Source organism: Orbicella franksi, chromosome 4 (genome assembly GCF_964199315.1).
Source record: "Orbicella franksi chromosome 4, jaOrbFran1.1, whole genome shotgun sequence".
NCBI classification, from domain to species: Eukaryota; Metazoa; Cnidaria; class Anthozoa; order Scleractinia; family Merulinidae; genus Orbicella; species Orbicella franksi.
This window is the reverse complement of record NC_138148.1, coordinates 3,785,865-3,803,840: the sequence shown is the minus strand read 5'-3', so window position 1 is coordinate 3,803,840 and position 17,976 is coordinate 3,785,865. Positions and strand designations below refer to the sequence as shown.

Sequence of the window (17,976 nt, the reverse complement as noted above, 5' to 3'; positions counted from 1 at the left end):
AACCCAAATCTGATTCAGTATCGCACCATGACAACATCTGACCTCACAGAGTTACGATCTATCATTTTAAAACGCTCCAAGCTCTGTCAAATTTATAATTTTCTTGCGAAAAGTTCTTGTGTATTAAGCCCCTAAAACCATCACATCGATCAACGAAAAGATGCTATGTCGGTGTATGATTTTTCATCATACTTGAAATTAAGGCAAATTGACTTGCTTTCGTGTGAGCCGTTGCAGTTAGCTCGTGTCATTATTACATAATACTTATGACACTTACTATTTGAGGTCTTATTTCTGCACAAGTACTAGTTGTAATACTTATTTCACTCGTTGTGCTTAATTTTACATTGTATCACGGTCAGTTGGCCATGAAGCGAGATAACCGCCAAATCAAAACTTCTGGGCGAGAAATAGTGATAAATTTCACTTTGCAGTGAGCAGAACTCAAAAGAAGCTGCCCCATTTCAGCGATTTTTGCAATCAAATTGTCAAAATACATTGTCAATAGAAAAAAAAAAAAATAAATAAACATCACTAGTTGAACATCACCTGCCTGGCATAAAAATTCGTCAATCTGTGATTTTCTATGAAGACACCGTCGGAAGAAACCTAACCACTAATATTTATAACTCATCGATTCTGCCTGGGAAGTCTCGTCTTTTTGATAGATACTTCAGTATTAAAACAACCGATTGTCGGAAGAATTTCCAGTTTCTGTTTATATAATTACTATCAGCCAATAATGAGCTCGATGAGAATCTCTTCGAGCGAGCACGAACACACTCGAGTATTTCGGAAAGATGTACCGCGTGTGTGAACTCATCCCTGCTAGGATACGTGCGTTGCTTAGCAACCACTTCCTATCGAACCTGACGGGTTAGTACGATAGTAAACACTTTACACCGTCAATGACACATGCGCTGTTAACATGGGATTACACACTTGCCGACCAATCAACATGTGTGTTTTTCATGTGTCTTTTTTTTTTGGAGTTCTGTTTTTTTTTTGGAGGCCTGTGCTATTATACAAGTCACATTTTCGACCTCATCTTTACAAAGTTGAAAATGAACAAGTGCCGGACACTTAAATTGCTTGTCATTTCCTGCGAAGTCCTTCATTGCCTCATTCATAAGTTGATTACTAAAATGATCAAATCCAGACCGTGAAAGTAGTAATATCTTACAGTTGCCTTCCTGGCGTGGAGTTACATTTTAAGAATTAATGGACTCCAGCCAGGCTTCTTCCGTGCACTTACTGTTTTTTTTTTATTATGATTAAACGACAGACTATCAACAGCTTCACGTTCTGATTGGTTACGTGGGTAACATCTCGACTGTAGAACGTGCTCTCAGTCAAAAAGAAATCCCCTAACCTTCGGAAAGGTACATTTCGTGAACGCGAGTTATATAGTTTTTATCCGGCGATATTTGCTCGATGACAAAAGTGAGTAAAGAAACTCAGAACCTTATGCTAGCGTTAATTCGGCTCGGTTTTCCGCCTCCCTTTACTTTCAAACTTGATTTTAAGTCAAGGAGTAGTTTGGCTATGATCGAACGATAGAAACTTCAATTTCAGCCTGCCGCAATATTAATGTAATTCAGTTAAAAATACACACTTACCAAAATGTAGTTGCAGTATAACTTATCGCTAGAAAGCGACTTCATCTCAAGGCATCAGTTTCAATACAGTTCACTATGTGAACTTTTCAGACTGTAAAAACCAGAGGATGATACCTCTTTTTAAAAGACTGGCTGCTTGTCGCATAAATAACGTTATGGGTTGCCGTTTTAAGTGAAGCACTTGCTTCAGGGATCTGAACTTGCACTTTAAAGGAAATACTCTTTTTACAATTAAACCGACTAAGAGTAAGGCGACAACAAGGCGCATTGAACTGCAAATGGAGTTTAAACGATCACTTAAAACACAACACTTTCAATAGGGAATCAACATCTGTCTGCAAATTACCTTACTATGCACTTTTCGAGTCTCAAACCACCCGCAACCTAGAGCTTTCATCTTTGTTAGTTCGCGTTTCTACCTTCTCCGCAAATCTACACCTGCTACGGTGCAAGAAAGTTAGCAACTTTTCATTTAGAAGAGGGAAAAATCTTCGATTTCCGGTGCCAGTGTAAATAAACTTAAAAGTGACGTTTCTTTATCCCAGCGAAAGACAATTAAGTGACTTCTGATTTTCAACACGAAGGCCGCCATTACAACAGCCTTTTAAGTTGTGATTATTTAAAACTCAGTTTCAGGATCAAAACTCCAAGGAAGAATTTATCTCTGTTTCCTTTGTTCACTGCGAAAATCGCCATATATTTGTAGCTGTTTTTGTCGCATCTACGTTGAATGTATTTATCAGAAAAGCTAAGTTTCTCATTTTAATTATATTTTCAAAAAGGACAACTGTCTTGGGAAGCAAACTGCTTTTGACAGCTCGTAGTCAATTCAGCCCTGTTTATTGGTAGATGCACTTTCCTAATTTGTACTTCTTCGGTTAATATTCCGTTTTAGAGGACTTTCATTAAACTTGTTTTTCCTGTGTAAATTCACTTAATGAAAAACATTTTGCGACTCGGACACTTTTCATGAATAGCAGTGTTCGTTCAGACATAAAATGAAACATTAATTTGTCACTGGCGTGGCGTGCAAAAAACGCTTCTCCTAAATGAATTATCTCTAAAAATCTCTCTTAATTTCCTGCAAACTAGTTTTGGTTTTGTCATGAATTTGAAGTGGACCTGTCTATTTTTTAAATTAGAAAGGAAATTATATTCAAATAAATACACATTTATAGAATTGAACGTTTTCAACCATGTTCTTTCGCTTTACCTGGATTAAACTGTGTACTTGCGTAGAGCTCGCATTGTCTGTGAGCTTGGAAAAATTGCACTTTTGTGGCAAATCTGCAGTTTATTTGAGTCTCCTTAATTAGATTTCCGAAATAAACTTTGAAGGATTTGCAATAACAGCTCAAGTAAACAAAGGGCACTTATTAAAAAGAGCACTTTTCGCGTGAATGGAATTATTACGCAAACAAAAGTTGAGACATTTATTACTTTTGACAACTGCACAGAACTTCAAAGCAACTGCCTCAAATTACTCTTTTGGACTTCCTTGTAAGCAATTCAGTTTATCTTTGCGAGATTTTCGCTAAGCATCGGATTTCGGAATCTCGAGAGGCCTCGAGTTTACTTCCTGTAGGAAATTAATATTCGTATAGGCAAGCCGCAGCACTGGTAATAAATTGGATTTGTTTGTAACTACAAAGAGAATAATTCCATTTTCCGGAACTTGAAGTGCAAATAAGAAATATCAAATAAAGCCTTTTTCATTTATCATCATAATTTTAACTGACTCTTATATGTTATGACAAATATCTATAACGACATAAAGCTGCTGAATTTGCCAAAACTTTTTACTTCCTTGTAGCACGTTTTATCCTAACGCGGTGCAAAATTTCCTGTAAGAACCCTCGAGCTTTAAATCTCACGTTACTGAACCAACAAATATTGGAAACGATGAGCAGGGAACAAAAATAAATCATTGTGATTTTTAATTATGATTGCTTGTTTGTGGCATGGCACATAATAAACTATTACAACGAAAGTGAAGAAAGCCTTCGGTTGTTAGGAAGCTTTAGACAAATTTTTTCTTCGTTTACAGCTATAATTTTTATTCAGTGAAAATCAACTTGGCCAGAAACCCTCACCATATAGTGTAAACCGCTGCATTTTATTAGCGCAGTGCAGTACTCAATGAGAATATTTGAGCGAATTGGACTGTAAAAATGGATATAAAACTGCAGAAAGAACATTTAAATAAAAGCGCCTTGCGAAAAAAACAGAAAAACTCAATCTCAGTTTTTTTAAGTGTCACTTTTTACTGTATCAGTACATCAACAATTGAGTTATATGTAAGTCCAGCAGACTGCAGACACTATTAAAACTTCTCGATTATATGGTTACTTAGCATTTGCAGTACAATTGTTAATCCTGCACACAGAATCCAACTTGATAATAAGCTGTTCATATGGATCCAAAGAAAACAACACCAAATACTGATTCTCACAACCTTACCTTCGTATTTTCTGAAACTGGCGTTCAAACTGTTGTTTCGTTTGAAGCTTAATCTCATGATGGCCGGCAAATGTGACCAGGCAATTAGTTTCTTTGTGCTTGGGATATATAAGGATTAACTTCATAACAAAAGACTGAAGCAGTAGATGGCTTGCGATTGTCAGGAGTAGCCGAATGAAAGATACTTAATTATTTTTGACTCATTAACAGAGGTCATCATTGGCAGGCCTTCGGGATCAGACTAGCACTGACATAAAGAGCGGAGGAGTTAGAAGCTGGAGTATCTAACGTCTTCTGAGATTCCTTTGCTTTAATAGAGAAAATTTCGAAAGTGTCCTAACGGTGTATAAGCAAGGTCCTGGCCACACTACGCTGGAGAAATTTGAAAACGGCATTTTCACTCTAAAAACGCTTCAAATGTTTTCCGTTCACACTACGCCGGAGAAATTTGAAAACGCAACAATCACCGGTCATTTTGAATTTGTGTTGGAAGAAAACTTGGCTAGGAAAATCACATGGTTATTGTGAAGTCATCGTTTTCGAAACGCTCCGTTTTTTCCTTCCACACCAAAACACAAAGCTGGTGTTTTCAAATTCCTCAAGCTTGGGGAGCGTTTTCGTAAAGCTCCAATTTAGTGAGGGATTAGTGTAGACGGTAGGCCTAACCGTAGAAATAAAGCTGCGTTTTCAAGTTCCTCCAGCGTCGTGTGGCCGGGGCCTGAAACACTGCAGCTCTAGTTGGTTATTGTCGAAACCCTATCGTACCATGCAGGACGATTCGTACCGAGTAACCTCCGGTAAGAGAGCGAACAGAAAACTTTAGCCGCTATTTAGAAGAAAACCCTTAGGTTTTCGGCATCGTAACTAATTCTCTTATTTTTTTAAACGACTTTAATTTTTAACTTAGAAAATAATATTTTCTAAGTTGTAGGTACGGATGGGACAGTCACTCCTCCACTCCTTCGCTTCCTGTTAGACTTTTTGTGAATCTGCTGACCCAGTATCAGCAGTATAGCGAAGTTCAAAGATGTCAAACGATTTCGCACCGAGTGATTAGTTTTACATATTGGTAATTTTTATCGGCAATGTTTCTTATTTGTTCTTTGCATTTCTAACACAAGTACTCAATGGTTTCACTAAATAAAGAATCTGCATTGAGAAGATTTTCACACAAACGTCTCTACACTTAGAAACTACAATAGCGCTTTTCCCGAGGGTGTGTGCTTAACGCAGGTTTGGCCGGCGGCACTACACTGCTGAAAAAGAAGGCATTGAAAATCCAAAAATTGATGAGCTGCATGAATTCACGAATGACTTAAGCCTGGATTAAAAACGGACTGAAGAACTGAGGAGAATTCGATCGCAACGTTTCGCTATAATTTATAAAGTACTATAAACATGAAATATGGACATCGCAAAATGATATAAACAAATAGTTGAAGAAAAAAAGAAAAGACATTACACAGGCTGGGAGTTCTGCAGTTCCTGAAATCGCCTTTAAAAGGTAAAAGAAAAACAACTCATTTTAACTCGGGGTATTTTTATGTGGTCACCCAAGTACTAACCCTGCCGAACAGGGCTTAACTTTGGTGATTTGACGGGACGCAGCGCTGCCCTTGTGCTATATAATAGCAATTCCATGGTGAGGACAGTATTTTATTTCTATGATCTTTCAAAAGATAACAAAGAAAGAAAGAAAGAAAGAAAGAAAAAAATTGAAAGCCTACGCCTGGAATTGAGACCCCAGAAACTACGATCGTAAATGCCTAACTAAAAATCAGTTTTAAATCTCATCAACGAAATATATACAAACTTATATCGACGGAGCAGTAAACCTCTCTCTAACGCTTTGCCACAGAGGTTGGGCAGAGCCGAAAACGAAGAAGCCGTCAAAGAGTAAATGCAAGGAGAAAAAAAATCACTGATACTGGTAGGGAAAATGAAGAACAAAAGCAAAACTGGAAAGAAAATGATTACCCTCAATACAGGGATTTTGTTAGGTGGACACGCGTTCAGTTCTAAGCTCAGCCTTGGTGATCGGATAAGCAGTGGTACTTTCCTTGTGATTACGTCTCGTACAAAGATGACTTTATGAATGTTTTCCACGGTGTCACATTTCCTTATGTATTCTCTTAACAAAGCTGGTGGCGTTTAACTTCATTTTTCCTCTCTAGCTCGAAATATGATCTTTGACCTAAGTTCAATGACATCAAAGTTGCCACAGACGATCCATTTTCCAAGTTGAATGGCTGCTAGTCACGTTGATTATATTTAAATTTTCGATGTAAGCTTAGTTTCTATTTAATTTTACATTTTTTCTATCTTTTTAATATATAACAGTTTCATCATTAATTGCAAATTTTAGATTCATTGTTCCTAAGAAGTCTCACTGAATAGGAAGCTTTGTACATGTATGCATAAAGTTTCTTGTAATTGATCAATTTGAGTACGGTCATCGAAAAGAAACCTCTGCTCATAATGCAGAGAACCCTAAAACACTCCCTGACTAGTGATAAGGAATGATTGCTTAGTTATGTTTATACTATTATTTTTTAGCACATGATTTCTGTTTTTTTCCATATTCGTTTTTGTTAGTATATAACGATCAATATTGGCAGACGTGTCACCAAAGAAACGACATTCTCGCTCAAAAATCTTAATTATATTACCGTCATTGCTGCTTCAGTTTTTCAGAATACCTGAGCGATTAAAACAGTTGTTCTTAGTTTCTTATCTCCTGCAGAGCAAGGCCGTGCTAAAAGGTATCTAACCACTATTAACAGAGATCAGGAAAAAATCGCTTTCAACATTGTACAACGCACTTGTCAGACCGAATTCATTTAATTTCTATTAATTTTCGCGAAATGTGAATACGTTTATGCGCTTTATTTAACTAGCGTGCTAAACAATTCGACCGACCAGACAAACAGCAAACAAGCTGCATGTATTAGAATAGATATTTGATCACGTAGATAGAATTGTACAGATTAGCGAAAATAAATTTAAAGCTTTGGATTTTTTTTTTTAAAAACGAGCTATATGTGATATTTTCTTAACTGATCCATTGTTATCTAGAATCTCTAATCCTTTGTCTCAAAATCAGTTCCCACGAAAAATATCGGGCGATATTTTATCTAGATCTAACTGATATTCGCTAATCCTGGATAGATATAGAATGGATATATAAAATATTGGGCTACCTTAGAGAGTTTTTCCCGGGGTCTGTTTGATCGTCGTGATTTTTCGAGTGTAAAAAAATAAAAAAAAAATAATAAAAAAACGCCTCGACGAGAGTTTTTGCGTATAGCTACCGTTAATCTGTTTGATTCCGTCGTCGTATTCCTGTTCATAATCGCTGGCCAGTGTTGTATCGTTCCTGAAAATTTCCGTTTGGCCACGTTACTTTCCGCATGATACTATAAAACTGAGATCGTTTTCCCACTTAGCCGGCCAGTTACGTAAACTTGAAATTATCGCTTTACAGTAAATGGGTATCAAATATTCAAAAGGTCGATCGATTGGAATCACTTCTATGAGAGCTTGTTAACGAACACGTTTGAATCGTTGCTTCGCTCCTACTTTCCAATATATATAGCATTTAAGAAATTCGCCAACATATAAATCGGTTGGTTGATTTGCCAGTTTTTTTCTCGTAAAATCAGCGGTTTAGATTTAAGACGACTAGAAAAGAATTTTATTCTAAAGCACCGATTTTAAATCGTTCCCCTGTGTTCGTATTTAAAGCGCAATCTTGAAAAGGCGATCTTTTTTTTATAATAAGTATAAAATAGCACTCACCACACTCTTGAGGAGCTGCGAGGTACAAGGGGCTGTAAGGAAAGTCGGCAACAATTTTATGGCTAAGCTTGATCACCTAAATCCCTGTATATTCGCGTGTCTGACATCAGTTACCAGGGTAATGGAAGACAGGAACAGTTATGCGAGCAGAGAACGTGTTTTGTTTGAGAGTTGCCAAATGACAGTTCACATTTTTTTCTTGCAAAAGTACCGATAACTTTTCATTGTCCGATGGACAGCTGACTTTCTGCTGTGGTAACAATAGAACAAGAACAATACAACTCAAACATTTAACTTATCTTTTTAACAAAAAAGCTGACAACAGATTTAGTGAATCATATCAGTATGTCCTCATTAAATGATTGTTAGATAAACACCTCATTTGCCACGCCTCGAACGAGTTGCTAGTGAGTGACATTTCTTCCCTTTAAAGTAACTCATTTACTTTGTTGACACAAACTGTAAAACACCTTTTTGTAACCTGTCCTTTCTTGTAGAATTTTGGAATCAATTTGCCCTTTGGTGAAACAGAAAAGACTCAAATCTAATCATCATTTCTGAAAAAGAAATAATTTATGGGTTCACCAATGATCTTCCCCGCCACTTTGACTTGAAACTCTACGTAATTGTTGTTAAATATTACACTATGCTACATCGAGAAGAGAAGAAGAATACATCTGGGAAGCCTTCTTATATAGCATCGTTGAAATATTATCTTGAAATTGAAAGACATAAATCTAGCTTGCAAATATGTTTTTGAGCTTCTGATTTTTTTCGCTATTACTTCGTTTAGTTACTGCTTGGTTCTAGTATCGATAGCTATATAGTCATTGGACCAGAGCGTAGGCTGGTCTTAAAAAGAAGAGCATTTGCCAAAGACTATCATTGGCTACAAACTCTGCAAGTGTTAATACTCTTGAGAAAGTCGCTCTCCTCAAATATATATATATATCGATAGAATTTTTTTTCGTTCGCTCATTCTGCTCTTCTCTCTGGAAGCGTAGCCTTGCCAAGCCATCCCGAAAACAGCAGTGAACTACATACATACACATACATAAACTTTATTTAAGCTCGAATTTCAGAGTAGCTTGACAAGCTAATATTTCCGAGAACAAAAGATCTGATAACGAAAAATTAAAATAGAAATTGCTATTTACATATTTACAATTGACTTATGTTAACTAATTATAAAATTGTCATTTACATGTTTCATGAATTGGTTTTACTGATGTGCTTTTTGAAGTCTGAGAAGTTACATAACCTTATAAAATTGGGTAGAGAATTCCATTCTTTTGTTGCCAGATAAGTAAAGGAGTGGAGACCAAAAGTTGTAGTTTTAGGTTTGGGCATTTCCAGTATATAGTTTCCACGCATGTTGTATGAAGTAGAACGGAACGAGAACATGTTTCTCATATAGGCCGGATAGCTAGTGAAAAATAGACTTTTGTACAAAGTAGTAAGAAATTTACAGATGCATTGATCATGAAGTTGGAGACAGTTTACCCTGTCTAGCAGCACATTATAAGGCGATTCAAAATCGCTCAGAATGAATCTCAGAATCCTTTTGTTAAGAGCTTCTATTTTGTCCCTGTTGTTTGAACTGCAAAAGTGCCAAACTGTTGAGCAATAATCAAAATGAGGGTGTATGTACGCCTTATACAGTTTCACTAAAATGTCTTTGGAAATAAGGTTTCTGAACCTAAGCATTACATTAAACTGGTTGTTGACTTTTTTGCAAATAAGAGATATGTAATTGTGAAAATTTAAATTGTTATCAATGTTCATTCCTAAAATGTCAATTGAGTCCTTAGTAGGAAACGAGAAGGTGTGTTCCGACGATTTTCCCAGGATCAAAGCCTGATGTTTGCTTTCATTGGCCAACATTCCACTTTGCCGGTACCACCGGTTTGCTGTCTCGACTGCGTTACGCATGCGCCCATCTAGCGCAACAGGATCACTGTCCGATGTATATATTTGGTGATCGTCTGCATGAGCATTTAACTTAATATCCCCGCAAAACAAGAAAATGTCATTTATGAAAATATTGAAAAACATGGGACCGAGGACGCTTCCCTGAGGCCCTATAAGAGCTGATATAGTCCGATAGAATCAAGCTATAGAAATCACCAAGTTGCGCTGCCAGGAGTCTTTCAAATATATTATTTAGCGCAGGAAGTACAGTAACCGGCCTGTAATTTGCTTTATTTAGTTCATGGTCCTTTTTGAATAGTGGTGTAATCTGTCCCATCCTCCAAGATGCCGGATACCTACTCTGATCAATAGAGCAGTTGAATAGCACTGTTAGTGGCTTGGCGATCGCAGAAGCAGAATCCTTAATCAGCCTGGGCGGTAACATGTCGTACCCACATGTTTTGCGCGTATTCATGTGTTTAAGCATTTCTTCTACCAACACCATGTTCGTGTGATGAAAGCTAAACTGTTCTAGTGCATGTCTTTGCGCATTACGAATTGCCAAAATACTCGCATGATTCACGAAGTCTTCTCCAAAATCACTTTCCTTTACATCATCAGCATTTTCCATCACCTTGACGAAGTGATTGTTCTCAACTCCGCAATCTGTTTCTTATTTGTGATGGGAACTTCATTTTCCTTAAGAACTATGTCATTTGCTTGTTCAGTTTTACTGTTTAAGAAGGGGCGATATGTATCCCAGAATTCACGCAGATTCTCACGCCCACTTTCCGATTTCTTTTTGAAGTGTTCTTTACGGTGGCCCACAACTGTCACATCAAAAACAAATTGCTCACATCAAAAACAAATTGCTCACATCAAAAACAAATTGCTCACATCAAAAACAAATTGCTCACATCAAATTCAAATTCCTCACATCAAATTCCAACCGAACACTAAATTCCACTACAGATAGGTCAGCGGTTGAGCATGTTTGATTATGTGCAAGTGCAATTCAATATGGCGGGTAACGAAAGTGAGCAAGAACTTCACGCTAGCGGGCTCTTTATACCTGTGGAATTTGTAAAGAAACTGTTACTTGATTACAATTACTGCTCCTTTTGCGGCAAAGGAGAAGCTTGTGCTAAGATATTATTTCAGTCAAGGATACGAATACGATGTTATCATTGTGTTCCTGTCTAAGTTTCATGGTGAGTGATACAAATCACTCGGTGTGCAACGCAGGGGTGCCGATTTTTATGAAACAGAAGTTAGAACGAGAATACAGCTGGAGCTTGATGGCCCTGGTTGTTTATCTAGTTATATAGGCGTTTGGCCATTTTATTTGTATTAAACTACCTTTATAGCAAACAGAATAAACCGCTAGATACCAGATACTGAAAGTGAATAATGACAAGTATATTCAAACTGAAAGACAATTTAATGATGAACAACCAAGAGAGTATGAAAAAACCTGGTACATTTGCTTCAGATGAACAGATAAAGAGTCTGTTGACAATTCACAAGGCTAAAAATATATCAGTGACAAAGTATCAAATGGCCTGGTTGTCATACTCTGATGGGAAAAGGGAGATCCTCCTTGATAACATTATAGCAAATCATACTCTGATGGGAAAAGGGGGATCCTCCTTGATAACATTATAGCAATATTTATATTACAAAAGAAAGAAAACAAAAACCCTTTCAATTAAATTTTGCCTGGTAAATAGCTGTCAAATAGCTACAAAACTCAAAACAACAGGACTCGAACGAAAAAATGGCGGTCAAGTGAAAAATCGAGTGAAAACTGGGGATAGTCTTTTTAACGTAGCTGCTGACCAGTGAGTAATGATTTTGTTTTTGTTGTTGATTTTGATGTGAGCGATTAGCAATTTGTTTTTGATGTGAGGAATTTGAATTTGATGTGAGCAATTTGCTTTTGATGTGAGGAATTTGCTTTTGATGTGAGCAATTTGAATTTGATGTGAGCAATTTGTTTTTGATGTGAGCAATTTGTTTTTGATGTGAGCAATTTGTTTTTGATGTGACAGTTGTGGGCCACCGTAGTACTTTTATCGCTTTCCGTCTGAGAGACGTGCATTTGTTTCTTTGCCGTTTATACAGCTCGTAATTACAATCCGTGGGATCCCGCATGAATATTTTCCACAACCTGTTGCGATGCCTAATTGCCTTGCGCCAATCCTCTGTCATGTACGGCACCTGGTTTCCTCTGATGTGTGTTTGTTTTACGGGGGCGTGCTCATCAAGAATGTCCGAGTACAACTGTTCAAACGCGTAAAGCTTGTCGTCAACATCGTCAAACACTTCTATCACGTCAAGAAACGGGACTTTATGCAAATCGTTCAGCATTTTTTCTTGGCTGTAAGACTTGAGACTCCGAAAACTAATCTTTCGCGATCTTGAAATCGGCGCTCTAGATCGGAGAATGCAATAAACATCAAGGAAAAGAGTTGGCTGCAGACTGAGGTTGGGACATCTTTGCCTTGTACTTGTATTTCCTTTCGGTACCCATATTCGCAATTAGCCAATCACAAGCCTGTCCTACTGTCCCGATATCCTGAGATACCAAGTCACTGACCTGCTATGGTTACGGTATCATGGTCACTTGCATGGCCGAATTTGGGTATGTTAAAAACCTAATCGTACCTTTCTTGACATACTTCGGCGGCATATCAGGCACGCTTGGTCTCGCCATGTTTTTTTTTTAGCTCGGCTACGTTTAGACAAAATACGAACCACTCGCTGAAGTCTGAAAAGATAATTGGTGGTAGAGTGTGCCTGTAGTGCTAGTTTGTTGTAGTTTTTGTGACATAGATATTCAGCTCCTTTTTGGGTTTAATTCGGAATGCCAAAGTTACAGCCATATTTCTGGTTTGCCTGTGGTCAGGTTACTTCGCAGGAGCAGGAGCAGCAGTTTCACTAGTCCAGCTCTGGCTGTCTCTCTGTCACGCAATGCTATGTAGCACTGCGTGACAGCGGGAGGACCACTACTGGACTCCACTTTCACTAGTGTTTATTTATTCTTTGATTTAACATCGGGACTAAAAAAGTCATCGAATGCGAATACGTTCAAGCCCTTACGAAAATTTCTCAAAATGCTTGTTGAATTCGAGTGCGAACACATGAAAGCCTGTCAAAGCTGCCGAGGTGCGAAATTTGGCAAGAAGCACATGGCAGCTGCACAAGTAAACGACAAAGCTATCAAAAAGTTACTTAAAATACCTATCAAATTTTTGTGAGAATACGTCAAAGCCTGAACGATTGAAATTGTCAAAATGCTAATAAAATATTAGTGCAAATGTTTTTTTTTGCAAGACATGTCCGTCCTCCAAAAGATCCGAACTGCGAAAATTATCCAAGAAAGCATGTCAAAGTCACTAAGGGGTAAAAAATCCGATGGACAATTCAGCAAGAAGCACATGGCAGCTGCTGCACAGTGTAAAACGACAAACCAGAAAAGACACTAAAAAAGTCATCGAATCAGTTGTGCGAATACATGCAAGTCCTTATGAAAGGTTCTCAAAATGCTTGTTAAATTTGAGTGCGAACACGTGAAAGCCTGTCAAAGCCGCCGAAGTGCGAAATTCAGCAAGAAGCAAACGGCAGCTGCACAAGTAAACGACAAAGCTATTAGAAAAGGTACTTAAAACGCTTATCAAATTTTGGAGAATACGTCAAAGCCTGCGCGATTGAAATTGTCAAAATGCTTATAAAATATTAGTACGAATGTTTCTTTACAAGGCATGCCCGTCCGCCAAAAGATCCGAACTGCGAAAATTATCCAACATAATGACAGACGAAAATACTATTAGAAACGGCACTTTTAAGCTTACAGTGTAACTTGTTTACGGCGAACTTGACATTATCAACCTATTTGCCGTAATATTTACATCTACAAAAGATTCCAATGAAATCGTCATCATGCACAACAGAGATTCCCACTCACCTGAATGCAGTCCAGTCCGTCTTGTTATTGCCTTTGGTTCAATGCGAGGCTCAACCAATGCGCAGTGCATTCTGGTCCGCTGAAAGCGAGGCTCTACCACAGCGCAGAGCATTTTGGTCCGCTGAAAGCGAGGCTCAAACACAGCGCAGAGCATTATGGTCCGCTGAAAGCGAGGCTCTACCACAGGGCAGAGCTTTTTGGCCCGCTGAAAGCGAGGCTCTACCACTGCGCAGAGCATTATGGTCCGTTGAAAGCGAGACTTTACCGCAGCGCAGAGCATTACGTTCCGCTGAAAGCGAGGCTCTACCACAGCGCAGAGCATTATGGTCCGCTGAAAACGAGGCTAGCAACGACGACAAAGTCTCGATTTCGCCTCCATTTCTTTTTAATTCTGATTATGAACTGCTGCTCCGTTTGCTGCGCTCGCTCCGCAGCAAATACGTCTAGGTAGTAAAACAGACGAGCTAAACTAGACTGTGTAAAACACCAGGCTCTACAGCCGCGTTTATAATATACGTTTGGTTCATGCCTTAGCCTACCTGACCCGAAAACTCGGCAATTTTGAAGCCGTAGATACATCTCTTTTGCAGTGGAATTGGTCGCTGTTTAAACTTCTTAAGTTGGATTGGTGGAAATCTAATTTCCGACAATGTTGTATTCGACATCTCAGTTTGACAACAGAGGTTGCTAAGCTCCCCTTTTATAGGACCTAAGGGATGGGGAATTTTGTACCGTACAGGGCTTTATTTGTCAACAAGTGAGTCTTACAGCTGGACGAGGTTAATCACTTTTTAGATTAATACGGCCATTTTCCATATGCTTATTACCGATGTCTTCCAACGTGTTTTATTAGTCCAGGAGAACCGTCTCTTCATGCAATGAATGACCGTTGACGACGCAATGTTGATGGTATATGCGGCTTTTCGAACGCCATGTCGCATCGATATGAACAGAAGCTTACCATCGCTTTGATATAAACGTAACAAAGACCAACAAACAGTCATCTTTCCTTCTGAAACACGTGGTCACCTGATGTACATTGTAACACAAATGTTGGACCAAGCTAGTGTCAAATTAATTGTAAATGGTTAATTTTTCACAGAATTGTTAACTTATTTGTAAACTCAGATTGATTATTCTGTGTCACTGAAAGGTCTAAAAACGCATTAATATTTACCGAAAGGTTATATTATAATCATGTATGTATGAAAAATATTATCCATTGCCTTTTATCGGTTGTCAGTATAGCCGACCGCAAACGTTAGCTGTGGGCCACGTATATACGTTTATCTCCAGCTCCCGGAGGGCCAACCATCACCGCAAGTTGTCAGATGTCTGACCCCATCCTCGTTCCCAGGGTCTCTCTTAGTCAGTGTTTACATCGGTGGGGAGGCAGGGGGTGGAAACGTAAACGCAACACCGAAAGTATACTGAATACTTCAACTATTCTGACACAACCTGATCAAAAACATTATTTTTATACAAAGAGGCAAGCACTTAAAAAACCCCAAACAACTCGATGCAAGATCTTTTCTTCTTGGTTGTAGCCTTGAAGACGTTACGCGTGACTTCAAGTATCGCGTGACAACATTTTTAGACCCACCACTTCTCCATCATGGCGTCGACTAGGACTGAGGGAAGCGCATTCAAACTGGATGTCAACATTACGAAATCAGATGATTCTTCGCCAGTGTTCTTTAAAATTGATGGCGAGAGGTTTAAGGAGACCCAGACGCTGAAACTTCAAGTAGACACCACATACAGAATCTCGTTTGAATTTCGTCCTTCGAAGGAAGTAAGGTAAGAAAGCAAGGTGTCCTTGCTTCATTTCAGTCGAGCAGTACATAATTCTACGCTCAGCAAGCAAAATTCAAAATCAATTTTAAATAAAGTGAATTCCGCGCGAATCGTCCTTAAAAAGTGTCTTTATCTGGGCCTCAGTTGAAAATTTCTTATGCCTGGACGTTTACTTTCATTTCAATTCCGAACATCAATTAAGCTTATATTTTCTTACAATTACACGTGAAAAACATTTGCATTAATTTGCTTTCGGCTCATTTTGATTTAAAGACAATGATCACATACCACTATTAGGGTACAAAGGAGGCACTTTTGCTATGGTAACATTGCGTTAATAAGAACAAAAGATTCTAATAAAAGCTCTATAGCCATTTGTTTTTGACAGCAAGACCAGGTGAGGGGTCTGCAGGGAAATTTTGACCACTCAGGTCTAGAAATTAGAGCTCATTCAAATGCTTGTTATGAGAGTGGATAGGGAAAATAAAGTGTTTTGGTCCGAAGTAGAGACTAAGTATGGATTTAGGGAATGAGGTGGGACACCCTTAGCAAACGGAGTATGAGCAACCTTCTTCCCAGATGAGCAAATTATTGGCAAGGGCTACCTGGGATTAACCTGGCTTCAATGGACAGGCATCCCTTTGAGGGGGAGTTAGCTTGTGTCGCAAACATTTCGCCTCTTCATCGATTTCATGCTCTGGCCCTAATTTTCTCACGGCCAGCAGGGTAGGAACTTGTATAGGAATGCCTGCTAGGCAGGCTAACTGGTAAGTAACCATTTGCTTTAAAATCCTAGTTGTTTCACATGTGTAGTCACCATCCCTGCTTTGGGGAGCAAGGATGGTGCAGCGGAGAGAGCTCTTGCCTACCACCAATATGGCCAAGGTTTGATTCCACCCCAGTTAGAGTGCCTTTCATTCAAGGACCCACGTGAAAACCAGCTAAGGCTGAGGTGGCTAAGAATCCTTTCTAAATTTATAATTTATTTTAAAGAAACCAGAGTTAAGCACTGGTTAATGCTGGTGCATTGAGTTACTGCAGCTCCATAAAGGCCTTACATTTACAGCATGTAACCCCTCGGGAAGGCGGGAGGGGGAGATCCCCAGATGAAAAGGTCGGGGATGCTTGTCGTTTCCCTTAGGGGTATACATGTAAATCAATTTTCTGGTCTCACTTAGGGTGTTGATGATGAAACGCCACTATTTTAGCACCTGAAAGTATCTTTTAGGGTGCATTCAAAGAAATAATAATAAAAGAAATGCTCTTGACTAGTATTTCCTTTTTAAGTTTGCTTTCTGCCAGTCTCTTGAATCCAGTCCATTAGCGCAGGCTCCTTTCATAAACAGCAGCTGGTAATAGAGTCTATTCCATTTAAGTGGTATCTTTTACGAGTCAAATAAAGCTTGAGCCATGCCCATGGTCTCCTTTAGGGGTTTAATTCAAAATTTCCAATGAACATCCCCGACCTTTTCATATGGGAGTACCCCAGGATGTAACCTTGGCTAGCTTAACGTTTGGGGGTAATAGTTTATCTCCCTTTCTTTTATTGTTACAGTGAAATCTCTATTGCTGGAGGAAATGTTGAGCATGAACTTAAGAGGAGTGATGAAAGGTCATCACATTATGAGTGCAATTGGTCAACAAGTGGAATGAGCGAGTCCAAAAAGAAAGATCGACTTTACTTGGTGATATTTGTCAAGTTTCAGGATGGCAAAGAACTCAATGCTAGAGTACAATGCAAGATGTATTCCCTGAAGGACAAGAACCATGTCATGTGGGGATCATGCTTGAAGAGCCTGCAAATTGATTGCCAAGTTAGAGATGGGCAAAGCCATGTTGATATCCAACAAGTTTTATTCAAGTAGACTTGGAATGGATGCTGTCAGTCTATTACGTTTACCCATTTGCTTTGCATAAAATTGCAAAGATTTTATTGGACAAGTTGAAATACAGAATTTCTATAGACAGTTGCGCCAAGGTGCTTAGCTGCAACCCTTCAAATGCACCCAGAGACAGTGGGTTTCTCACTTGAAAGAGCACTTAGCAATCTTGGCAGTCAACAGTCGTGCATTAGACTTCTTATAATTTACATTAGCCACCATTATTCCAATGATAGAATGTTGAGTGTTTCGAAAAAGTGAGATGTACACTAAATATTGGAGAAAATTTTAAGATGAGAAACTCTAAGTTTAATATATATGGTTTGAATATTTTTTCTGAAAAATTATATATAACAAACGCAAACAAGACGGGTGAATGTTAAATGTTAGGCAATATTCTTCACATTGTAGTGACTCAGTGCCCTATTTTAAACACTGAAAACCAAAGCACTATATTGTAGATTTGTATTGATGTAGAAAGTATCTTTTATGCACTCAGAATGTGCCTACCTCTGTCAGTGGTAGAGTTATTTGATACAGATTT

At 38.5% G+C, this 17,976-nt stretch overlaps 2 protein-coding genes across 4 annotated transcripts in view; one reads left to right on the top strand and one right to left on the bottom strand.

Moving 5' to 3' along the window:
- LOC145485992 (voltage-gated delayed rectifier potassium channel KCNH1-like) overlaps positions 1 to 8,617 on the bottom strand; it is a 46,790-nt gene extending 38,173 nt beyond the window's left edge. The window contains exon 1 of one of the 3 annotated variants that reach the window (XM_081464672.1): positions 7,878 to 8,617. The gene's annotated coding sequence lies outside the window, so the exon portion shown is untranslated. Of the gene's footprint in view, positions 1 to 1,619; positions 5,762 to 7,877 lie in introns of those variants that run through there. The other 2 variants (XM_081464671.1, XM_081464673.1) reach the window with 2 other exon arrangements.
- A 6,486-nt stretch (positions 8,618 to 15,103) lies between these two features.
- Positions 15,104 to 17,556, top strand: LOC145485991 (CB1 cannabinoid receptor-interacting protein 1-like). Its single transcript, XM_081464667.1, has 2 exons — positions 15,104 to 15,555; positions 17,108 to 17,556. Exons 1-2 carry the CDS (start codon positions 15,371 to 15,373, stop codon positions 17,415 to 17,417), a joined length of 495 nt encoding a protein of 164 aa, XP_081320793.1. The 5' UTR covers positions 15,104 to 15,370; the 3' UTR covers positions 17,418 to 17,556.
- The last annotated feature ends 420 nt before the right edge of the window (positions 17,557 to 17,976 follow it).